Here is a 25,647-nt window from a genome sequence, read left to right as displayed (position 1 = left end):
CAGCTAGCTAAGCTGCAGTTAATAACATCTGATAGTGAAAATCAATGAAAATACTGACATTTATTATAAATGATGCTGAGCAATGTGAGACAAGGCTGCATTTGAAATGTTGTCAGCAGAAAAAATGTCTGAGAAGAACTGTTAAAGGTAAATGTTCTGCTCTTAATAGAGCTTTTCTACCTATTAGCACTCAAAGCATTTTACACTGCTTCTTATTCACACTCACAATCACACACACAGTCACACACCGGTGGGGGAGCTGCTATGCAGCTGGCCAACACTCACCGGGAGCAACTAAGTTGGTGTTCAGTGTCTTACTGAAGGACACTTCGACATGTGACCGGAGGAGCCGGGGATTGAACCAACTTCACCTTCCTGCGCCACAGTCGCCCCATAGAAGAACTATGCAAGTTCATCTAATCCAGTCCTGCACAACAAACCACATCAATACCAGTAAACCACATTTAAAAAAGTAAGCATCACACTCCAGAGCAGAAGTGCTCTGTACAACCACAGGCTGTGTGGATGCCGAAGGAAACTTTAACAAAGCCTTTACAAATGTGCAGAGCTGTCAACACAATGGCTAAAGTTAAATGTAAAAAGGCCTGAAGGTTAAGTGTAGTTTACCAAATGCTGTTTTTTCTCTTTACCAGGTCACATACATCCTCAGCCTCCTCATTGTGGCACATCTGCTGCCTCTCACTCAGCCCCCTCCCAGTTCCTCTCCTCTGTAGCTCACTAGCTAAGGCAGTCGTCCACGGACTAAATGGTAAGTGGTTCAAGTCCCTGTCCATTCTTGGCTATGTGTCAAAGTGTTCCAGTTGCTCCAGGTGGATCAGGTGAGCCCCTTGCATGGCAGCCACCACCATTGCTTATAAAAGCTTTCCATTCATTGGAACCAAAAACATGTTCATTTGCCAACAGAACCACATGATGGTCAGTGTGATTCATTACAGGAATTTGAACGTAGCGTTTCAATCACTGGTTAAGTACATATTAGTATTACCTACATGTAATATGTAAATAGAAACCAAACATATTTCACATTTAATGTGTGTGTGTGCAGCAGTGATAGGAAGATGAAGGTTAGTTCAGACACTGTGGAGACACTGAATATTTTTATTTGAAAACAATAATTGGTCTTTGATCAATGTATTTCTTTTTAAAATGTTATTTCTCAAGCCATGAAACAAATCTGGGCACCATGTGATATAATACAAAATCAACAAAAATCTAACTACTGCAGACAAATCAACATTGGGCTCAAACACGCCAACAACTGACCCACAACACTTCATCCCAAAAGAAGTGGACAGGGTTACTTTCGGGAGGAGGGGAGCTGGTTTACGGGTCACACTGCAGTTTCTGTCTTTACAGTTCTGAGGACGGAACAAAATGTCCTCACTAACTGAAAGTTGTCCTCTCAAAGACAATGACACAAACCCACATGTAGACACACAAACTCAGAAATGAGGAAACGCCACTGATCTGCTGAGGAAGTTAATATGACAGAGATTGTTTTAAAATTACAAACATTACTAGTTAAAAAAAAGCCCCATAACAGAAACACCTTCTGATGTGTGACTGTACCTAAACCATTGTATTATATGTATATATTTATGTGTCCTAATCTTAGAAATAAGGGACATAACATAGTAACTACTTTTGTAATTAGTATAATCATGTTAAGACTGTTGGAACTACAGTACAGTTGGGTTGTGTGGATATAAACTGAATTTTTCCCATGTGATGTGGAACCCAGCGTGTCTTTTTAAAAACTGCTAAGAGGACCCTGTCCCCAGTAAAGTCCACCCGTACTGTAACTTCACAGGTTCAATGATGTTTTCAGCATCCTGCTGGTCCAGTCAGCAGATCTGTGTCTGTGGGAGCGTCTCCTGTCTCCAGAGCTCTGTGGACGTTCTGCCAGAAGACTCCCGTGTGTTGTCCAGCCTGAGACCAGCTCAGGTAGGTCCGTCTCTTCACCAGCTTCCTCATGCGGTAGTATGGAGACAGCTGCTGGGTGGGAATGTCCTCCAGAAACAGCAGGATCAACACGTCCTTCTGCTCGTCAAACAGACGGAAGCTGCAACAATACACAGGACAGACCAGAACAGACCATGATGGACCATTCAGAGGATTAAAGCAGTTTGGGGGCAGGGATGTGACCACAGACAGCTCATCTTTGGTCCTACAGTTGAATTTATCCATACAACAATGATTATAAGACAGAGGACAGGATAATGAAATGTGGTGCCCCCACCTGGCCATCTGGATCTCTCTGGAGCACCACTCGCTCTGCAGGTAACGCCGGCTGATCACACAGTTGGTCTTCCTGCTGCCGTAGATGGCGTCTGTAATGTTCTCCATGATGGGCTTACCTGAGCAGACAACAGTAGGTATAAGTACGGAGACAACAGGTGCAAATTCAACAAACTGTTCATAGGTATCTTGATTTAAAAACTTCACACATAAAGCTACAGAATGCAACTTACGCTTCAAACAACTGACTTGTCTCTATGCGAACACATGATTGGGAACTGTTACAGGTTTGTGTAAATGTTAGATTCCAATTTGTTCATGTCAATTAATCTTTCATGCACATAAACCTTAGTTATGGAGTTATACAAGGTTCTGTGCTAAGACTTTTTACTTTATATATGTGTCTTTTATCCACATGCAATACTGTCCTCTAGTTTTCTGCTTTTTAATTCAGACAAAACTTAAGTTAGTATATTTGAATAAAAGAATCTCAGAAATATTCTGTCTAACCATGTATTTACATTACACAATAGGCACTAGGTTGGTTTAAATCTTATCTGATAGATTTCAATTTGTTCATGTTAATGATGAGTCCTCCATGCAGACAAAGGTTAGCTATGGAGTTCCACAAGGCTCTGTGTTAGGACCAAAGCTTCAAGCCTACAGGACACAAAGGCCTGGATGTCCCACAATTTTTTACTTTTAAACTCAGACAAAACTGAAATCATAGTATTTGGGCCCAAAAATCTCAGAGATATGATGTCTAACCGTATTGTTACACTAGATGTTGGCCTCCAGTACTACTGCAAGGAACCTTGGAGTTATTTTTGATCAGGATCTGTCCTTTAACTCACATATAAAACAAATCTCTAGAACAGCCTTCTTCCACCTACGGAACATTGCCAAAATTAGGAGCATCCTGTCTCAAAGTGATGCCGAAAAACTTGTCCATGCATTTGTTACTTCTAGGTTGGACTACTGTAATTCCCTACTTTCAGGATGCCCCAGTAACTCCCTAAAGAGCCTGCAATTAATCCAAAATGCTGCAGCAAGAGTGCTGACTGGAACTAGCAAGAGAGATCATATTTCACCTTTACTAGCTTCTCTCCATTGGCTTCTCATTAAATCTAGAATAGAATTTTAAACCCAGGGTGTCCCTGGGTTTGAAGCTGTGGGTTTTCCAGTGTGCAGCTACTGGTCCTACCAACCTGCCCGATGTTTTTGTTGTTGCTTTTTGTTGCCCTTTTCTTTTCTCTCTTCATTTTCCACTCACCCAAACTGGTCAAGGCAGATGGCCGTCCACCCTGAGCCTGGTTCTGCTAGAGGTTCCGCTCTTGGGGGAATTTTTGGGTTCTCTCTATACAGCCTTATAGTCGTGACTTTATTCTGTAAAGTGCCTTGTGATGACTTTGTTGTGAAGTGGTGCTTTATAAATAAAGTTGAATTGAATTGAATTAATTAGTTCTATGGCTTACATTTACATTTACATTTAGTCATTTAGCAGACGCTTTTATCCAAAGCGACTTACAAGTGAGGTACAAGGCAGCAAAAATCTAAGTCAAGGAGAAAACATCAAAGCAAGGTCCTATCAGAAAAGTGTTCACAGTTCACGAGATACAAGTGCAAGAGAGCAGAAAAGTTTTTTTTTTTTTTTTTTATATTAAAGATTTAAGTGCATAGGAAGATGCGGAAGAGTTCAGTTTTCAGCAGTTTTTTGAATATTGGGAGAGAATCAGCTGAGCGTGCAGCGTTTGGTAGCTCTTTCCACCATCGTGGGATCATTGCACTGAACAGTTTTGCTTGGTGTCTTCTATGCGGTGCTGGGACCACCAGACGTCGTTCTTTGGCAGACCGCAGCGGGCGAGAAGGATTGTAGACTTGAATGAGTGAGTTGAGGTAAGCGGGAGCTGTCGAGTTAACAACCCTGTAAGCAAGAGACAGAGCTTTGAACCTGATGCGAGCAGCAACAGGAAGCCAGTGTAGAGATCTAAAAAGTGGTGTGACATGGGTCTTTTTTGGCTGATTAAAAATTAGGCGAGCTGCCGCATTTTGGATCATCTGCAAGGGTTTGATTGTGGATATCGGTAACCCCATCAACAACGCGTTGCAGTAATCAAGACGGGATGTGACCAGCGCCTGTACAATGAGTTGGGTTGTATATTCCGTGATGTAGGGTCTGATCTTCCTGATGTTGTAAAGAGCAAATCTGCAAGCCTTAGAGACTGAGGAGATGTGGTCCTTAAAGCTCAGTTGGTCGTCGATGATGACCCCCAGATTTTTGCCCGAATTAGTGGGGACAATCACTGTAGATCCAATGTTGATGCTGATGTTGTGTTGCATCAAAGGTCTGGCTGGGAAGACAAGGACTTCAGTCTTAGAGAGGTTGAGTTGAAGGTGTCTCTCACTCATCCAGGCTGAGATGTCTGAGAGACAGGCAGAAATACGCGATGAGACAGTGGAGTCGTCCGGTGGAAAGGACAGGAAGAGCTGCGTGTCATCAGCGTAGCAGTGATAGGAAAGACCATGTGAGTGAATGATGGCACCTAGGGATGAAGTATAGATAGAAAAGAGGAGAGGACCAAGAACTGAGCCCTGCGGCACACCGGTAGAGAGGCTATGAGAGTTAGAAAGATGCCCCCTCCAAGATACCTTGAAGCTTCGTCCTGATAGGTAAGAACAAAGCCAGTCTAGAGCTGATCCAGAGATGCCCAAGTCAGAGAGTGTGGACAAGAGTATCTGATGGTTCACAGTGTCAAAGGCTGATGATAGATCAAGTAGAATTAAGACAGATGATTGACCTGTGGCTTTTGCAGCTCGAAGATATTCCACAACAGTCAGGAGTGCTGTTTCCATGGAATGACCCCTCTTGAAGCCAGACTGGTTGACATCGAGGTGGTTATTCTTGGAAAGGAAGTCTGAGAGTTGGTTGAAAAATGCTCGTTCCATAGTCTTGGCCAGAAAAGGGAGGAGGGAGACAGGTCTGTAGTTCTCCACTACAGAGGGATCAAGAGAAGGCTTCTTGAGCAGTGGGGTAATCAAGGCCTGCTTGAAAGAGGTTGGAAAAGTCCCTGTTTTGAGAGATGTGTTGATGACTTGTGTAATAGCTGGCATTAGTGCGGGTGCAACTGCTTGAAGAAGAGTGGAAGGGATTTGATCCAGAGTGCAGGTGGTCGGATGATTACAGAGGAGGAGGGTGGATACATCATCCTCAGTCAAAATTGCAAATGATGAGAGCAGTGCAGTGTTGGAAGAGGTTAGATGGATGTCATCATCTGGAGGAGAGAACTGTGAGCTGATGGCTGCCACCTTGTTGGTAAAAAAGTTGGCAAAGTTGTCAGCAGTGAGAGAGGTAGATGGCGGTGGTGAAGGTGGGTAGATGAGTGATTTAAAAGTGGAGAACAGCTTTCTGGTGTCCGTGGTGTTGCTGAGCTTCTCCTGGTAGTAGTTGATCTTTGCCCTGGTGACACTGTGAGAAAAAGGTCCAAGGAGATTCTGATACTCAGCAAGGGCAGATGGAGTCTTGGATTTGCGCCACTTCCTCTCAGCACTCCTGAGCGTGGTGCGTTGTTTACGGATCCCATCAGTGAGCCACGGATTAGAAGGTGAGAGACGGGGGGGTCTCGAAGACATAGGACAGAGACAATCCAGACATGATGAAAGTGTATTGCAAAGACTGTCTGTGGCTGCATCTGCATCGCAGATGGAGAGGTCCTGTGTTGGGGGCAGAGTTGCAGAGACCAGCGAGGAGAATCGATCTGGGTTGAGAGATCTGAGGTTGAGCCGGAATGTTACAAGTGTGGGAGGAGATTGCGAAGGTCTCGGGATGAGGACTGTGAGTTGAATGAAGAAATGATCCGATACATGCAGAGGAGTGACCAAGATGTTGTCTGTGGTGCAGTTCCGGGTGAGGATGAGGTCGAGGTTGTTGCCAGCTTTGTGGGTCGGAGGAGTGGAGACCAGACTCAGGTCAAATGTGTTTACAAGAGCAAACACATCAGCCGCCTTTGGTTTCTGTGGGTGAATGTTCAGGTCTCCCATGACGATGAGAGGAGTGCCATCTTCTGGGAAGTGGGACAGCAACATGTCCAGTTCCCCAGCTGGCCCGGTGGTCGATATATCACAATCACCATGACTGCAATCGGTGCTGTAATCCTAACGGCATGATATTCCAGAGAAGACAGATTGCTGAGTGGTGCTGTCAAGGAAAACTTCCAGGTGTCATTGATGAGGAGTCCAGTCCCACCCCCCCGGCCTGATGAGCGAGGAGTGTGAGAGAATGAAAAATTGGTAGAGAGTGCAGCTGGGGTGGCTGTGTTCTGTGGCATGATCCAGGTTTCTGTAAGTGCAAGCAGGTGAACAGCTGAGTGTGTAGCAAAGGCTGGAATGAAGTCGGCCTTGTTCACTGCAGACTGGCAGTTCCACAGGGCAAGACAAAAAGAGGCTGGTGGCAAAGTGGTCTGGGTGAGAGTGCGCAGGTGAGAAACATGTCGTGCCCTAGTAGGACGCCATGTCCTACGTCTACGAAGGAGAAAAGGGATCTGCTGAAAACACATAGTAAAACAAAGAAAAGGCTTTTCGGAGTAGAAAGGGTTAATGTGAAGCAAAGTAGAGAAATAGAAGTAGAAGAAGTTTGAAATAAACTACCTAGTGTCCCCCTTCGGTGGACTCGCGCAGGTAGACTCGCTTGTCTTTACACCGTCGGTCTTGACTCGCGCAGGTAGACTCGCTTGTCTTTACACCGTCGGTCTTCACACAAGGAGGGCTGAACAAGGGGTGACGCTTATGCTGACGCTCCAGCCCAACAGGTGCCTTAAATATGGTCTTAATTGGCTACAGCCGAAACCGCCCCCTCGTTGAAACCAACCTACCTCTTGTGCCTTTGTTAGGTCAAAGGTGTGAACGCTTGGTGATTACTAAGCTGAAACTACCACCAACAACAGACCAAATATCCACTTCACCCGAAGAGCAAAACTTTCTACCTACAGTTCTTAACTATTACAAACAACCAGACTAAATCAGCAGACTCAAGAAAAATGACAGAAACTCAGCTACCTCTGAAACCAACAAACAAATTTCTAACAGTACTTACTAGTTGAGTATATCTCCTGTCCTAGCTTGGTGCTTGTCCTTTGGCTTTGGCTTTGGCCTCCAGTGCTACTGGAAGGAAACTTGGAGTTCTTTTTGACCAGGACACACAGTATCAACAACACACATGGAAGTGGGGGCGAGACAGCAAACACTCGATGACTATCAAGGGGACAAGGACCTAAGTACTCCAGAGTTTAAGTCCTGCCTCGATGAGCCCGTTGCTCAAAGTTGAAGTAGCCTTTCAGATGAGAGGTGAAATGTCTTTAAGAACTACAGCTAGCAGAATTCTAGGTGCCACTGATCAGCACCTTTGGGATTCCTCTATAATTGTGCTTCTCTCTCTGTTTTCCTCTCCAACTTGTTCAACGGGGATTTATTAGGTTTTCCTTTAGAACTCTGAAACGTGTTGACATCGTACAGTGGACTGAGATTTATGTCTTAATTTTCCCTTGGGTCATCTGAAAGGCTCTGATTGGCAAACCTAACAGGCTGTAGTTTCAGTTCAGTATTCAGTGGTTTTACTGTTGTTGGAGGCAATTTAGGTGTTGGACCAGAAACCTCTTCCAAAACACTAAAGCATTTTTGATGAAGTGAGCATTTCTGACACGTGTCAGAAAGTCTGTACTTTGCTGAATCTGACAAATGGGGAAATAGGATGTAAAAGTTCTTGTTATATTACTACTACCTTAGAAAGTATACTGTAACAGCACCGGATTCATAAAATAGCAGACAAAAGCAGATACAACTTCTGCATTAACAAAATCTTGATAAAGTACATCCAATACATCAAACAGCTCAGTTGACTTTAGAAAAATTTAGTTTTAAAATTTTGAAAACTAATTTCTGAGAGACATGGTTGAAGACCAACCTCATTCATTTTGCTGCCTAGTTTCCAGCCAGATTAAAACGTTTATTAAAATGTGGTAAAAACCCTTTCACTGAGAAAGGACTACTGTGGTCAGACTTTTGTAATTGCATCACTATGTAACTATCATTGCAGTGGATGCACCAGACAGCACTTCCTGATTTTTCAAAGGACCCAGCTGTCATTTTTGTGTTGACAATGGTTTGTGTAATAAAATTGGAAATGTTGGGAAATCGGAAAAAACTAAGTAGTGCAAACTGCTAACACGTTGTTGCTGTTGGATAAATTCAGACAGGAGGCAGGGAAGAATGGACATGTACAGAAGGTGACAAAGACAGACCTGGTTGGAAGTCTCTGTGGTGCAGACAGAGTCTCCAGCCCTGTTCTCCTTCCAGCACTGGAAGCATCTCTCTGTAAACCCAGGCCTCATCGTGAACGTTGTAGGAGACGAAGGCGTCGTACTGATGAGGAGCTCCCTTCTTCTTCTTCCTGCTGTCATAGACGAAGGCCAGGAAAAGGTAGAAGCCATAGGCTAGCTGCCACCTCAGAAAGTGGTAGGTGAAGGATGAGAGGAGAGTCAGAAGAACCAGACAGGTGCTGGAAATGAAACAGAGGAAGCCAACATCTGTCCAACAGGACTGGATGTCAAAGTCCATTAACTTCCTTCCTTGTGCAGTCGCAGGAAAGGAACAAGTGTACTGATAGGCATTAACAACCTGAGTTTGGTTGTTGCTCTTCACCCACTGGATAAATCCAGCATTAGAACAGTCACAGGTAAACGGGTTATTGTCCAGGTCCAAGTATGTTAGTGCAGGGAAAGACTGGAAGACTGTCTCATTGATCACAGTGAGCTCATTGTATGTCAGTTTTAAATATCTGAGTGCAGACAGGTTGGCCTGGACCAGGAAATCCAAAGACTTGAGTTTACAGTTGGACAAATCAAGAACTCGCAGGTTTGGGATTGACATAAATAATAGGGGATGCAAATGTGACAGATCTGTATGCCTGAATGCTAGAATCTTGATTGGACTGTATTGAAATGTTGAATTCCACGCATTAATCTGGATATTCTCAGCTGTGAAGTCCTCTAATTGTCTCATATTTGGAAGCATTTGCATCAACATGTTAGAAGAAGAAGATTGGACGCTGTTAAAAACTGCTGTGAAAACTTTTAATGAATTGAAATCATTCAGAGTTACTGGATGAGAATTATTTAGATGAGAACTTTTAAAACTGCTATCAGGACTTATGTAAAGTGTAAGGTTTTCCAGCTGTTCTAATCCTGTGACGTTATATTTAAAGCCATCTGGAATTGATACAATAAGAGTCCTCAGGTTGTGCAGTCCCTCAAATACTTTACTGTGCACCTTCTTGATGTTATTTGAAACCAAATTCAAATATCTCAGGGAGCTCAATCCTTCAAAATCCCCATTATCAAAAACAGATAAAGACCCCTGGCTCAAATCCAAGACCTCAAGCATCTTAGGGCCCATTTTGAAGGCATTTCCAGTTGTCCACAGTAGGTTATGACTCAAATCTAAAACCTTTAGGTCATTAAGATTTTCAAATACACAACTATCCAGTTTAGCAATGTGGCTGGAGTTCAAATAAAGTTCTGTGAGACTTGTGTTGATGAAATCCTCACAGCCCAACTCAGAGATGAGATTGTCACTTAAATTCAAGATTTCTAGAGACGAGAGGCTCCTAATGTCTTCTGGAACTCTGGTGAGGAGGTTGGTTTCCAGTTTCAGGGACCTCAGCCTCTTCATTGATAGAATGGAGCCTTTAGACAGTTCAGTCATGACATTGTAGGACAAGTCAAGGTCAGTGAGCTGAGAGCAAGTGACGAGTTTTGTACCTAAACTTCCATTGTTGTTGAAGGACAGATCTAGTCTCCTAAGTGTTGGCATTTTGCAGACTGTGGCTAACAGACCTTTGTTGATCCATTTCATCATATAATTCAGCCTCAGATGCTTCAGTAAGCTGAGGTTCTGCAGGACTTTTCTGATGTCTTCAAAAGGAATCAAAGTAGCACCAAAATACAGCTGAGTCAGGTTTTTTAGTAAAGTCCTGTCAGGTATGTCCCATGTCATTCCACCAGTGTGGCCACATCGAGTCAGATCTATCACTTTTAACTGAGGAAAGATCGGTGTTGTGATGCTGAACTTTTTCAATTTATTTAGAGAAACATCCAACACCTTCAGGCCTGAGGACACATTAAGCCGCAGATCTTTAGTCTCAAAGGAGGAAAATAGATTATAACTGATGCTCAGCTCCTGTAGGTGTGGTAGTTGTAGGATGGGCTCAATATCAGTGATTTGTCGGAGCCAGTTGTCGAATAGCAGCACAGTTTGTAAGCTGGTCAGGAAGTGAAAGGCTGAGGGATGAATGAACCCAATGTAGTTTCTACTGAGGTCAAGTTTGGTGAGATTGGACAGTCCCTCAAAGAGTTTGGCAGTCAGGTTGGAGACATAGTTACTGCTCATATCAAGCGTTGTCAGTTCACCCAAATGAATGAAAGATCTATCATCAACATTAGCAATCCAATTAAACTGCAGATCTAAAATTTGGAGCCTTGACAAATTTCTAAAATTGTTTCTGTTAATCTCTGAAATCTTATTAAATGAGAGTTTTACTGAGCTCACATCTCTGGGGATGTCATCAGGGACTGTCACAAGTTCACGCTCTGAACAGTCCACAAAAACATCAGCCAGGGATTCAGAGTATTCAATGGTGCAGTTTTTCAGTGAATAAGCCAACAAAGGGTTCAAATGAAGCAGGAGTGACAGAATGTGCAAAGACAAACTTCCCATTGTTGGTGTGAAGATCTTTATGACCACCCCCAGTGTTGTTGTTGAAGGGTATCAATCTGTCAAGGACAACATGGGAAGAAAATGAGTATAAGATGTTATATAAGATTGAACTTTGACATAAACAGTTTAACGTTTAACTTGCTGCTTCACTAGCTGCTGACAGCTATTTTGAATGATACCCCTCATTTTTTCTTTCTTTTTCTTTTGTCCTTTCAGTTTATCCCGTGAGTTCAGTGTCGCCACAGCGGATCATTGTCCGCATGTTGATTTGGCACAGTTTTTACGCCGGATCCTCTTCCTGATAAAACCCTCCCCAATTTCTACCGGGCTTGGACCGACACTGCACAGCTGGGGAGGGGAATGGGCTGTTAGGGGTTCAGTGTCTTGCCCAGGGACACTTCAACATATAGCCAGAGCTGGGGATCGAACCACTGACCCTTAGACAACTGCCTTTACCATCATCATTGTCATGCTGCAAAATAAAGCTATTCCCAGTCAGAACGGCTTGACGACTTAAAACCGGTCTGTACTTTTCAGCTTTCATGATCCCATCAATTCAGCCACCATCAGCATCCCCACTGGCAGAAACCAGAACAGACCCTCCAGCATGTTTCACTGAAGGCTGCAAACATTCATGTCACCAACTCTTCTTCTCACACACTGTTGATGATTGGACCTTCATCACTCCATTATACTCCTGTCTACTAATCTTTACTCCTACTAATCTTACTGTTTGTGAGCCTTTGCATATAAAGTTTAAAACATGCATAGACTTCACTCTATGTGTCACTTTAAGTACTTTTTAATCACTGTGGACACATTTCCTGTTTTTTCTGGTTTAATTCTGGAAATAGAGTGTGATAAATGGCACAGCATCGCTTAAATAACAAATCCAATGATGGCTAAAGACTCCGTACAACTACAAAGATACACAAAGAGACATAATGACTATTAATCATGCACTTGTAAATCTCACAAATGAACTCTATACCTTTTTTATTTAAGACTTCAGGTAGTTTTTTATTTATTCAATTGAGCCTTAAAATAACATGACAGCTTCTTCTTCGTCTAACATTTTTAAATCTAAAAGCCAATCAGCCACATCACAGACAGGCTCGAAATTGTCACATTTACACAACTCAGCTGTAGAACATGTTTAGTAGAATTTAGTGCACTTTTCTTAATTCTTATGCATTTTTTGTCTATTTCTGGAAAATAAGGACACTCATGATACTCACAGTTCTTCTTAGTCAAGTTTCAGCGTTCAGTTCTCTTAAGTTATGACTAAAACAGCTCAGGAACCGAGCTGACCGTCGGACGTCACATATGATTTTTTTTTTTCTGGCAGTAGAGAAGTGGTCAGCACTCCTGCTCCTAGCGCTTCTTCCTTATATAAAGGTTTTATTTTAGACACACATTGTGTTATATTTCACAAAACACAATCATTGTCTGCATTACTGCAGATCCTTCTGCCGCCTTTGGCTCTGCAATGCTGCAAAATTTACTGACCAAATACTCAATTGCAACAATATAAAAATGTTTATTATGTAACATTTTGCATGTACTAGACAAAGAGATAACTGTGCACACAGTGATCAGTATCTCCTGCAGACACAAATCAATCAGTTTACAAAGTGTATTACAGATTCATAACATAAACAATAAAAGAATGTGAAACATGAAAAAAGACACTTCGTAAGATGCAGTATTGATGTTTAAATGGGAAATCTATTCTGATACAGTTGCCTCCAAAGCCACAGTTAATCATAACTGAACTCTATTTGCATTTTAATTTGTTGTCTTATGTTTCACCAATCACACAGATCCCCACATTCTGTCGATATACAGTAGCTAACAGACACAAACAGTTCACTTCACAGTGTGTGTTTGTGAGGTCACGGAGACTGGATTCGACAGGAGGAACTACAAATGTCAAACATCAAAATCAGCTGCTGTTCTCACGGGGAAAACTGCTGTGATATGGACTTGATGCTGAGCGGCCACAGTTGAACCCACTTCCTCTGTGGCCACGATCAGCAGCAGCAACTTAATCATGACACAGGTCAGCCTCTGTCTGTGGATTAGTGAAATGAAACAAATGGAAAAAGTCACGCTGTGATGTGTCTGAGTCCTTTTTGTCCATATGTCAAAGTGTCTTTGGGCAAAACACTGAAGCTCAAGTTGCTCCTCGTGGGTCAGGTGACATCTGGATTGTGTCACTCAGGAATCGGGGTAAAAACATGCTGCACTCTGGTGGATTTCTATTTCTCGTGTTATTTCTTCTTCATCTCCTGAGCCCGGCCACAGCTGGCAGGTGATAATTACACCTTCCTGTCGCCATTTCTTCTTCTGCTGTCATTAAAGCGAGACTTGATAATTAGCCTTCAGTCCTCCCACAGCTCTCATCTCTCGTCAAGTCTCCTTTTTTTTTATTTTATTTTATCTTTTTTCTATCTTTTCTATGTCTTTTTGTCAGTGACACTTCTTTTTTTTTTTGCTGCAGTTTAAACCTGTAAATGAGGCTTCTTGTCATGGCCATCCACAGGGGGCTTCTGGGTAACGCAGTTCAAAGCAGTGAGGAGGTGACAGGAGGTAAAAACCATCTGGATGATGTTAAAAAACTAAACTTCATGCTTATTTTAGCTCTATTAAGTTTTCTGACCAATCTGCTTCCATTAAAGTTACCTGTTTACTTTTGAGTCGAAGTGAGATGAAGTCAGTTTGTACAATAATGACAAGATCAGTACCCAACTTTTCAACAGCAGCTTGAAAACAAAAAAGAGCTCCAGACCCACTTACCAGCTTTTAAACGGGCACTGGGAGAAGTGGTTAAAAGCTTTATGAGCAGCCTGTGGTTGGACCCTTGTTTAGGACGTTCTAGTCAAGTACAAGTCTTGGCATTGTTACCGTGACAACAGAGCGATCACATTCCCATCGTTACCTGAGCTGATGTGTTTTTCAAACCCGAGCCGACGCAGAGAGGCCGACAGGAGGTCTGAAGAGGCCTGCTCATTAGCTATGTGCATATTCATGAAGTTAAAATGCTAATGAGGAGCAGGCCGCCCACTCAGCAGGAGGTCACACACTCCTTTAGATTATTGGCTTCCCACAATCCTCCTGGGTGCCCATCTGCCCGTTAAACTCACACACACACGCACGCAGATCTGGTTGGAGGTTAGCACTTGTATGTGTTTTTCTGGTGTCCTTCCAGTTTCAGAGTCTCTGTCTGGTTTGAAATGTTCCCTCCTTCTTTTTCCCGTCTCCTCTCTGCTCGTTAGTTCCATGACGAGGAGAGGGGTCACCTTCAGCTGCTCGCACACATCACTCACCAAACCTCAGAGGAGTAACACCTGAGATTAAAGCACACCTCTGCTCACGGGTTCAAAAACTGCACAGTAGTGTGAGGACGATCACTGCCTGGGTGACGGGTTCAAGTCCCACCAGGAGCGGCAGCGATGAATATCCAATGAGGCAGAGATTATGTACATTTCAAAGAGTTTAAATCCTCCTGAGGAGCTGTAGTGTTTCTGCTTTTGTTACTGGACTTCATTTAAACCTAGAACTACTTTTTATTGCTGTTGATTCTTCCTCCTTTGACTTTATGTGGAGCAAACCATTAGTCTTTGGATGTGTGACCTCTCACAGAGAGAGGGTTCATGGCATTCAGTCCCGTGACTTAATCAAAGTATCTGGTATACATTTCTAAGTGGCTGGCTGTCAGTCAGATGGTGCACAGATAAAAAAATCTGAAATTAATGAATAAGAGAGAGAGAGAGAAGCACTGTGATATTATACATTAGAAACTGATGTCAGGGAGGTGAGTTAAAGTAGACACACTTCCAAAGTCACACAGATTTAATATTTCACTAAATGTCAAATGTTAACTTACAGCTCCACAGAGAGTTCTAATTCTGACTCTATGATTCATGTCAAAGATCACGTTTCAGACTCCACATAAAGCTCCTCTGATGAACAGTGAGAGCTGGATGCTGTGGCAGGCAGTGGTAGTCAGATATGTAGAAATCAAATGTTACCAGACTCAATTTACTTCACTTTGCAACTTTTTCTAGCTTCAATTTATAAACATTCAGTCAAAATGTCCCAATGGAAATCAGCTGAATTGTCTGTAGTCGGCTCCTGTTTTGAGTGAACCTGCATTACTTTATGAAAAACATGAATATTCTCAGGGGAGTTCTGATGGTTTGTTAAGAGCATCAGATGTTATTTGTTACCAGTTTAAACGTGAGCAGTTGAATCACCTCTGAACCAGCTCCAGAACTGGCACCTAGTTTATGTTGGTAGATTGGTGACCTCATTCCCTCTGCGGACGTGTCCCACTGAGACTGGAAGTGGGAGTGAGACTGTTGGTTTTTGTGGCTGAGATTAGGTTTAGAAACTGTATCTAGTGGCGTGTTTACGAACAAATGGTGTCAGGGATGTGAGATGAGGAACAGCATCAGATAAAAAAACTGCATCCTGACTTTGCACGTGTAATTCTGTGATAGATTGTAATAGAAAATCACTGATCTCTCTCTTTGTGTTTGCATGTAAAGCAGTGTATTTCACGCTGGTGGAAACTTATTTACAGTTGAATTTGAAGACCTTTTGTTGGTTTTCAAGCAGCACTTAATGTCTGAAGAGAGGCGCTTGTTATGTAGTGAAGTGTCATTCAGACACATTTCAGACCTAAACACATTTCCTGATAACAAACCCAGACATCATAAAAGCCCTCAAGTGTCTGGATTTTCCATTTCAGGCCTTCAGCAGCTGACGACTAGTGAGCGAGTTGGAGAGGTTTAAGGACACTTGATGGAGCCCTCAGCTTCTGGCTCCATCAACATCAAATGAGTTTAGAAAAAAAGGAATCAATCTTCGTTTGAACTGTTTCAGATATTGTGAGCACAGTTCACAGTCAGTTGGAGATGTCACATTAACATCTTTCTCAGAATTTGTTAAGATTTGTAAAACATTTTTTTAATTAAAAGATGCCTTCACTGATTTTGAAATTGTTTATTGTTTATTGAGTTCTAGTTTTTGTTTCAAATGCACATAAACGCCATTAAGCTTCCTTTGACTTCCCTATATCAAAATATCTCTCTGCTTCTAGCTAAAAAATGACAGATGTCATCACTTGGTGAAACCTTCAGTTCAGATTATGTCGTCTTGCTGCTCACAGTATTAAGGTTGTAATCATGGTCAACCAGCTTTTCCAGAGCTCCTCCAGATGACATCATCTGACCTGCTAATGACGAAAAAGTATTTCAGCTAGAAGCAGAGAAATATCTTAATATAGTGAAGTCAGAAGGATGTTTAAAAGTATTAATGTACATTTACATCCTAAACTAAAGCCATTAAAAGCAAGTGGAAAATTGGTGAAGTCGCCCTTTAAGTATCTAGTAACCTGGTTACAACTCAAAGAAACTAAATCCAGAAACACCACCACCTTCTATGAGCCCCACCTTGTTTGAAATAGACAAAGGGGACGAGGAAAACTGTCCCGTGGTGAATGACTTTGTTTAGAAAACATGGACACCGTGCCCTAAAAAGGAGGACAGAGACCATCATGGTCAGATTCATAAATGGTACAAATACCTCAGCAGCAGCCTCAGGCATACATTTGTTTTCAGAGCAGTAAGACTCTGAGAACTGATTTATCTAGAACGTAAGTGTAAGATGCGTAAAAATACAAAGAAATCAAACCTTTCTGATTATATATGTGCTTTGAGCTTAGGTCTTTGTTCAGTCTGTGTTTGGTTAAATAAAAGCATCAAACAGAGAACATGCTGTGTTTGCTGTTCGTGCTGACTCTCGACTCCAGGCTTTAATCCTCTCACTGTCTAACCCAAGAACTAAGTCACAGAAGAATACTGGAAAACCCTAAAGTTGGCTTTAGTAACTTGAGTTTTCACACAGCTGCAGCAATATGGCAAAATGTGGAGAAGAATGGAGGGATTACTGGTGATTAGGAAGCCGAGCCCATTTCCTTTTTTTTTCTCCACAGCGTTATATAGCACCGGGCCGTGACTCTATCACTTCACTCGCCCCCACAAAAGCCTCCAAAATCCTCCCTGGAAAAAAAAACCCAAAACTTGACTTAAAAAGCCTCCCTTTCTTCATCTCCTCCCTCCCTGCAGCTGCAGATCTTCAAAACCACTTAGCAGGAAGGAATGACGAAAAAAACGAAACATCTGAATTGAACAGAAGGCTTTGTATCTCTATTATTATTTCCTTAAAGTAGGAAGGGAGTGTGCCCCCACCCTTGTGTTTCTATTCACACACAGCTTCCAGGTTAAAATAGATGAAATATTAATGCAGATCTTTCATGGGGAAGGCTTCCTGTAGATAAATCTTGAGAGGCAGGTGAGGCAGAATGATATCAGGTCTGCAGCGGCCATGTTGGAAGTCCTCCGCTCTGTGGAAGGATGATTGTGTTTCTTTCTTCCTTCTCAGGCTTGAAAAGAAACAGAAAAAAAAAGAGATTTTTTTTCATGGTTTTTTTTTATGGTCTTTTATTCAGTTCGGGCAGAAACAGTCAGAGTCAGTGACTGAATGGGAAAATCCAGTATCAACAATGAGACAGCAGGCTGAAGTACAGTCTACCATACAGGTCATTTTCTGTGTCTGCGTCCTGCTTCTATAGTGTTGGGTGGGGGGAATGACCTCTTTCCCTTTACGCCCACTCTTACAGAACTTTGACCTGTGAAATCTTTCAGTAGGTTTGATCGTTCGATCGTCGTTCGGGAGTTATTAATTTTCCAGGAATAATGGTTTGCCTCTTATTTTCATAACTGATTGGTGAAATAATTTGAGCAGCAGAGAAGAGGAGATATTGTTTAGCTGCAGTTACTGTGAGGACAGCTGAGAAAACGCTGTTTATCTAACTAATTTGTGAACTGCTGTCAGCCAATTAGCTGTGCTGCTGCTTCCCTCTACGACTACGTCTTGTCTTATGCTTCTGCCCACAACACACCAGCAATTTCACTAACTGTGCCCTGAGAAATGGCCTAAAGACATAAAACCAGTGAATGTGTTGGGGATAAAGGTCAAAGTATGGATGATACACTGCTGCTGCTGATAATAAGATGAAACCTGTGGTGACTGAACAGATTGCTAAGAGACCACTGTGTGGCTCAAAACAATCAACATGTCTCATTCTGTAATTCAGTCTAAATGATTTAGGAAGAGCTTGTTAATAGTTAATTGGTGCATTAAATGTGGTTCTAGCTGAAAACATTGACAAAGAAAAAACTGATCACTAACATCTATTTGGTGTCTCAAACTAAAACACTGTGGATGCAAATGGAGCGAGCAGTGTGGCACAGTGATGTGTTTTACATTTCAACAGGGAGACTGCAGTATATAAACCAGGATGCAGACTAAGACAAATCAGCTTGTCACACACTTCATGATGGTTTATTGTTTGTATATTGACTGTTGATCTCATTTTCTCTAGACCACAAACCTTTTTGGCATCTCTTTTAAAGAACATACAAATGTACCTCAGGGCTCTGTTTTTGGCCCACTGCTTTTCTCTCTTTATATTTCTTTACATTTATTATCTGCCAAATCATCAATGAATGAATTCAACAACACTTCTATGCTACCAAACTCTGCACGCTCAGCAAACTCACTGACAATATTCAAAAAACTGCTGAAAACAGAACACTTCTGCATTTATCTTTATATTGTATATTATATTGTATATTATATATTATATTATATTATTGTATTGTATTGTATTTGTTCTTGTATTGTCACTGTCATTCTGTTGCACTGTGAAGCTTTGTCATCAAAACAAATTCCTAGTATGTGTAAACATGCCTGGCAATAAAGTTCTTTCTGATTCTGATTCTGATTCTGATCTTCCTATGCACTTAAATCTATTAAAAAAAAACTACTTTTCTGCTCTTTCTCGCACTTGCTTTTCTGATAGGACTTTGCTTTGATGTTTTCTCCTTGACTTAGATTCTTGCTGCCTCGTACATCACTTGTAAGTCGCTTTGGATAAAAGCATCTGCTAAATGACTAAATGTAAATGTAAATGCTGATGATACACTTCTATGCTGTTTCAAGGCCGGCTTGCCTGCTGCAAAAAAGCAATGTCAAAGAATTTCCAGTTACAATATTATGATAAAAGTGAGATGCTGGTCACTGGCCTGACCCAACACAGACACCAGTTTGAATTTTGAGAATTGTATGATTTTGTCCGCCTGGAAAATCTGATCATGTAAACCTGGAGACAATAAGGTTTGATGGTTTAGAGACGAAAAACAGAAGAAGAAATCTTTCAGACTCTGAACCATTTCTGTCAGGAATCAAAGTGAAGCTTATCAGTGTCAGTGACTGTATCACCTCCAGTGTACAAAGCTCAGATGTCCCCGAGTTTTCTCCACCGAAGCTCACGTTCAGATGATCCTCAGGTGGATTTGATGGACTCATCAGAGGCTTGTTTCGGTAAATCAACCTGCAGACACTGTTCACCTGGTGCAAATGTGGCTGTGCCTCAGTTCTCTGACTGAACATTAAGATGGTGAGAAACGTGGCATGAAGTCAATAAGTCCAATTGATATTTAAAAAAAGAAAAACAAACTTCCTCAGAGTCACTTCCTTATGGCTGGACTGAAGGTTTCGAATGGAGCAGTGCATGGCCCTGACACCTGACATGTGAATGTTAAACTCTTAACTGTTAAATCTGTCAGGAGCTTGTGTTACGTGTTACGAAGACGACTGTCCATCAGCTCATCTGCTGCTGTGTTGGAAATATTAAAGAAGTGAACCAAAGACGCTTTGTTCACTGCTGAGCTCCGATCAAACCTGTCTCTCTGTGCATGTGTGCACTTCATCCTAAATGTTCCATATGATACTGTATGTATCTAATCCACCTCCTTGCACCTTGTCTTTCAATAGTATATGTAGCGTTGATTCAATACATATGTTGCATCAGAACAGAGCCATTGACTAATTACATCCCTGAACCTGTGAAGTTAAAGAAAGTAGAGGTGGACTTTACGGGGGACAGGACATTCAGTTTCCTGCAGATCTGAGAGGTTTCATGCACTGTAACAAACAATTTGTCCAGCACATCATTGCTGTCTCTCACAGTGCAGCTCCTGATTTGCAGACTTTGAATCCTAGAGTAGAGGACATCTGTGAGCTGTGGGGCAACAAACAAACACAGGTGAGGACCTCCAACCCACCCCCACAGTGTCAGCTGAAAGGCTCAGAGTTTCATTTGTGTGAGTGGACTGTCCATCAGAGAGCGGCCGAGCCAATCAGCTTAATGCAACCAGAGAGAGAGATGAGACAGAAGCAAAAGGAGGAGGTGAATTTAATTTTCCTCTGAGCAGAGTGAAGAAGCAGTGATGGAGGAGAGAGGGTGGAAGCTGCGGATGTCTGAGGTCAAAGAATTAAAATTTAATTTGCAGTGATGGACAGAGTGCTAGGAGAGGAGAAAGCAACGTCGGCTCAGTTTGTGTTTGTCTCTATTGGGATCTTTCTGTCCCTGCAGGTTTTCAGCTTCTGTATCAGACGATAGAAAATCATTTTCTATTTCACGCTTTTCTTTTGTCTGAGCTGCTGTTCGGTCGACGTCTGTCAGATTAGGAATAAAGTCTGGACACGAAGAGCAGAGATTTAAAGTCAAACTGTCCCCAAAATATCTCCACTTTAATTTATTCACACAGTCCTGAACGCGACGTCTTTCATTTCCAGAACTTCCTGCTGTCATGTCTAAGGCAAACGTGACCACAGGGTTTTATTTTTACAAATCTTTCATGTACTGTCTCATGTACTGAGCTCATTAAGGTTCTGAACAAAACATGACTGACCATGACTGGTCTGCGCGACCAACTTAAAGACTGAAACTTCAAGAATTCATAATAATTCTCCGACCTTTCCGAACAGCAGTAACATCACTACGAGTCTAAATTGATTTCCCTTCTATTTTTATGTCCTGACAAAGCTGCACATAAAGTTTTATTATAATCACACAAACACATGAAGCGTCTCAGTCCAGGTCCAGTGTAATAAACCAGCTCAGTGTGTTATTGTTGTGGGAATGAAGAGATTATTGTAACATCAGTCTGATCCCTGTGGAAACACAGTGTTATTATATTCAGAGTTATATTCATTAATGCTGCTCACACACACACAGGACACAGTGAACAGCTGATCAGATTCTGACTCACACTGGTCTAAAGTGACTTCATGTTTTCATCCATTCAGGCTCATGTTTGAACACTGTTTCTGCATCAAATTGACATAAAACATAATCAGATTTTCATAAATAGGGAGCATCATTAAACAGAGCTCAACGTTTATTAACTGTTTCAATGGTAGAAATTGTCCTTTTTCCTTCACAGTTTGTCCAGTATTTTCAGCAGTGGCACTGTCCAGTTACTTTTGGACCTGTCTAAATTATAGACGTCGGATTTGTAGCTGTTTTTGATGCAGATACATTTTGAGGAGTTTTAATCATCAGGGACAAATTTGTTCAGTTTCTCTGTGGCTCCAACATCTGCAGCCCTTTGATATTAAAGCCAATAAATTCTCGCTGGTTTTTAATCTTTTCTTCAGCAGATGCTTGATTAAAGTGACTCATGACTCATCGATCTGTCTGATAGTGAGATGCCTCTTCACCTGATGTCACCGAAATCCGGAAAATATAAATAAAAGCGTCGGCACAGAAACATCAGACTTTCAGATTTTACTTTTTGTGACACTTGAAGCAAACAGCTGCGCAGAGTTCAGCTGCACAGGACCAGAAGTGTCTGACTGTGTGGACATTAGAGACAGAATCTCACTGCAGCTGTGACACATGTGTGACTGACATCAGCACCAACAGGAAATAAACAAGAGGTGTGTGTGTGTGTGTGTGTGTGTGTGTTTTGGGGTGGGGGGGGGGTGGGGGGGGGGGGTGAGAGACAAAATTAATCTCAAAAACTGATCCTTGTGAACCATCCTGAGCTCCTTCCTGCTCCTCAGGAGGAACTTTACTGAATGTTGGAGCTGGATCATTGGCTGATACCTGGACCTGCACAGTGTATTCAGAACTAGTTGTGTTTCATGGTTTTAGGGGAAACTGCCAGTTTTTGTTAATGTCCTTTCTCCTGTCTCTTATGTTGACAGTTTCAGGACTGGACTTTAGGGCTGTGACTTTATTTCTATTCTAGGACTGTTTGGTTTACAACAAATGCTGTCCTCCACAGACAGCGTCCTCCAGGGGACACTGCAGCACTTCAATGATTTGAACAGTTTTTGAACAGTTAAAGATTCAAACAGGGTTAACATGTTTCTGCTGGTTTTATGTATCGATGTGATGAAGGTCACGGTCTCCCTTATAACTGCAAACACGTCTGATGGTTTGTCTCATCATGTTCAACAAAAACTTCTTGACCTCCCACTTCTGTTGTTAATTCTTTGTTAATGTATAACTCGTGCTGGACTAAGAGGAGGCCTGTTGTCCATCATGTTCGCAACAGAGCTCATTAAATAAGCCGATTAAAAACCTTCAGTTGTCTAAAGACAAAACCACCTGGTCGCTCATCAGCAGATGAGACAAGTCTCGAGTCTCCGCGCTGCCAACAGATCACTGTCACTCTTCCAGCTCCGGGGTCCATGATCAGACTCTGTGCGTCTGCAAACTGCCGCCATCAGTGACTTCTCTCTGCAGCTGAACCAATTTTTACTGCTGTTTCTGTTCCAGCCGAGGACCAACAGCCCCCCCCAGTGCTCAGTCACACAGAGAAAGTGTTGGTTTGTGGACCCGTACGGTGGCCCTGAGAGCTCAAAACAAATGAAGGAAACAAGGTGGAAGCAAAGACGATGAAGTGAGAAAAAAAAAGCTGCACATGAACAGAAAACACACAATCACCCTACTTTTCCAACACCAATTGTTTAAGTTGTGCTGTGCTTTTACATGTTTTCTCAGTTGAAGTATTTTGAGCTCTCAGGGCCTCTGTAGTTTTTGGACTAATAAAACCTACAGATCACTTTCGTGTTTAATAAAGTTGATGGGTTTTCTTTGAAGCTCAGGAAGAAAACACCTGAGCTGAAGCTGGGAAACCAAAACAGGATGATCCTCACTGATGGTTTCATTTTTTTAACCACTGCTTAATATTTGGGTTCTTCAGATCCACTGTGATCAGACAGTCTGAGCTGGGGCAGATGTTTCTGTTGATCCAACACTGACTTCTGGTGGACAAACCAGGAAGTGCACTTTATGTCAGGTTTTTTTTGTTTTGTGGGTTTTTTTTTTTGTCCTTTCGTCTTATCCCGTGAGTTCAAGGTCGCACAGGGTCAACAGCGGATCATTGTCCGCATGTTGATTTGGCACAGTTTTTATGCCAGATGATCTTCCTGACTCAACCCTCCCCAATTTCTACAGGGCTTGGACCAGCACTGCACAGCTGGGGATGGGATTGGGATGATAGGGGTTCAGTGTCTTGCCCAGAGAACTGAGAACCGGGGACCGGGGATTGAACAACTGACCCTGTGGTCTGTGGACGACTGCCTTTACCAACCAGCCGCGTACTTTCAATATTATACTGAGATAAAATGTGATGGAGAGGCACTTTTCTTTTACTTGATAAAAACAACCAGAAAACAGAAATGTCAGAAGGAAAATCTGACTATAATTAAATCAGTGCATCAGTAATTCATATTAATCAGAACATTAAATCAAAGAATTTAGTATGTTTCCCTTTTTTCCTTTATTGTTTTATTGACTTTATTGTGTATTAGCTACCTCCCACACACAGACCATTGTTGAAATGTTGTAAAAACCCATGTTGTAAATAAAGTTTTTTTGAAAAGCTTTGCTTTCACATGGAGCCTCATTGTTACAGTTTGCAGCAGCCAAATGATCAGTGAGCAGCTCCAGTTAATGGTGAATCCATAGATGTACAGACATTTGTGACACTAGAGAAAACTGTTGTGTCTTTTTTCTCTGAAGTCTGTGGGTTTATGGAGGTTTGTTCGGAGATAATGATTTAGATTCATTCACAGTGAATCTAAAACAGCAGCTTTAGTGTTTGTGTGTCCATGTTCATGTCTCTGTGACAGTATAAAGCAAACCAGCAGAGAGCAGCACAGTCCCACACTAAGAGTCAGTAATTATCTTCTATATGTGTTTATGTTGGAAAGACTCCGGAGTAATTGTTTTACAGGCATAGCTGGGATACGGCTTTGTGCTGGAACAGTGATTGAAAGACTGATTAAAACACCAGGTTTTGTCAGATCTTAAAGTGAGATTAGACAATCACTGGCTTCTCTGCATCAACATAGTGCAGATTGAGGAAGTCCCGGTAGAGATTTAGATGTAGACCTGGTCCAGATTGTGGCTTGGATGGTTTGTTTTTCAGTGTAACATCAGTTAATACTTTATTCAGAGCACACAGGATCAGTTCTAGATCAAATTCCACTATACAGGCTGAGGTCGGATGGTGGATTCAGAGCTGGACTAACTAAAAGAAGCTAAAGACAATTTAAAACATAGTTATTTCTTCTTTCTGTCTTTTAATTACATTTTCAGTGACTGGACCATATGGACCTGGATCAGGTCTAGAATTGAGATCAGATAAACCGTTTTGAAAACAGGATTTCCCTGATCCAGTTTCTTTGTTGACTGTGGGTAAACAAAGTGCTGTATAAGTTAACCATAACGTTTATGATTGTAAAAAGGAGCATAGTAATACATATTAAAGACACAGAGAACATTTTTGTTTTTTACTGTAAAAATATATGAGTTTAATATAAGAAGTAATTTGACACTTAAACAGTCTTTGCTGGGAAGTCTATGTAAAACCTCTTTTACTTGTAGAAGTAATTCTTCTTCTTCTTTAGGTTTATTGTTGGTTGGCAGACCACTTTACTGCATTACTGCCACCTTCTGGACTGGAGTTCAGAACACAAGCAAATTAGTTTGTTTTTACTAAGTCTGTCTCTACATTTGATTTTCAGATAACTTTAGGACTTATTACAAGTTGTTCTGACTTGAGGTCTTTTAACTGGAAATGAGTTGGATTCACGAGAATCTGTTCAACACATTGTGTTAGAGTGTAGTTTATTTGAGGAGTTAAGACAGAAACTCGGGTCAGTGTTGGTGCAAGTACACAGTCAGCAAGCTGAAGTTGTAATTCTGCATTATGTGACCAAAGCTCAGATATTTGATTCTGCTTAACTCCTGTGTGATGGTTCACAGTAACACGTACTGAGCTGATGACGTGCACAAGAAAAATCAAAGCTGTGAGAAAAGTGCAGCAGGATAAAAGATCATTGACTGAGGAGAAACATTAAATCAGATCTTTTCACATTGAGCTGTTCCACTGTAGCACCTTTAATTCTGTCCTGAGGGTCTCAGTCACACTCAGCCGGACTCTCACTGCTGAGCTCAGCTTTAGACTCTAAACCTTCAGCTGAGCAGCTTTTACAGACCAGAGAACTACAGTCATCACTGTAGTCCTTCATGAGTTAGAATCAGCCAATAACTGTAGCATGAAACTGTGTGATTTACTTTAATCCATTTTAATTGAATTTTATTTTTTAAAAAAGGATTTAAAGTTTTTTCCTCTTCAGAGCATTTTGAGCCTACAGCTTTCAGCATCTTTGTTTACAGTTACCATG

At 41.8% G+C, this 25,647-nt stretch overlaps 1 protein-coding gene across 1 annotated transcript; it reads right to left on the bottom strand.

The window, feature by feature from the left end:
• Window positions 1-1,115: 1,115 nt before the first annotated feature.
• On the bottom strand, window positions 1,116-12,344 carry LOC137126088 (toll-like receptor 13). The gene is made up of 4 exons (XM_067502566.1): window positions 12,264-12,344; window positions 8,553-11,081; window positions 2,261-2,378; window positions 1,116-2,083 (listed from the first exon to the last, which is right to left on the bottom strand). Exons 2-4 carry the CDS (start codon window positions 11,023-11,025, stop codon window positions 1,846-1,848), a joined length of 2,829 nt encoding a protein of 942 aa, XP_067358667.1. The 5' UTR covers window positions 11,026-11,081; window positions 12,264-12,344; the 3' UTR covers window positions 1,116-1,845.
• Window positions 12,345-25,647: the final 13,303 nt, after the last annotated feature.

The sequence above is a fragment of the Channa argus genome, chromosome 1, assembly GCF_033026475.1.
Source record: "Channa argus isolate prfri chromosome 1, Channa argus male v1.0, whole genome shotgun sequence".
In the NCBI taxonomy this organism is placed as follows: Eukaryota; Metazoa; Chordata; class Actinopteri; order Anabantiformes; family Channidae; genus Channa; species Channa argus.
Note: the sequence above shows the minus strand (reverse complement) of the source record. Positions and strands in the feature narration are given on the sequence as shown.

Bases quoted from the DNA above. Each gene is read 5' to 3' on its own strand.
- LOC137126088 (XM_067502566.1), bottom strand. From the start codon at position 11,025: ATGGGAAGTTTGTCTTTGCACATTCTGTCACTCCTGCTTCATTTGAAC. The intron at 2,379-8,552 runs GTCTGTCTTTGT...TTGTCTGCTCAG, and splicing joins CCACAGAGACTTCCAACCAG to GTAAGCCCATCATGGAGAAC. The intron at 2,084-2,260 runs GTGGGGGCACCA...GTATTGTTGCAG, and splicing joins AGAGAGATCCAGATGGCCAG to CTTCCGTCTGTTTGACGAGC.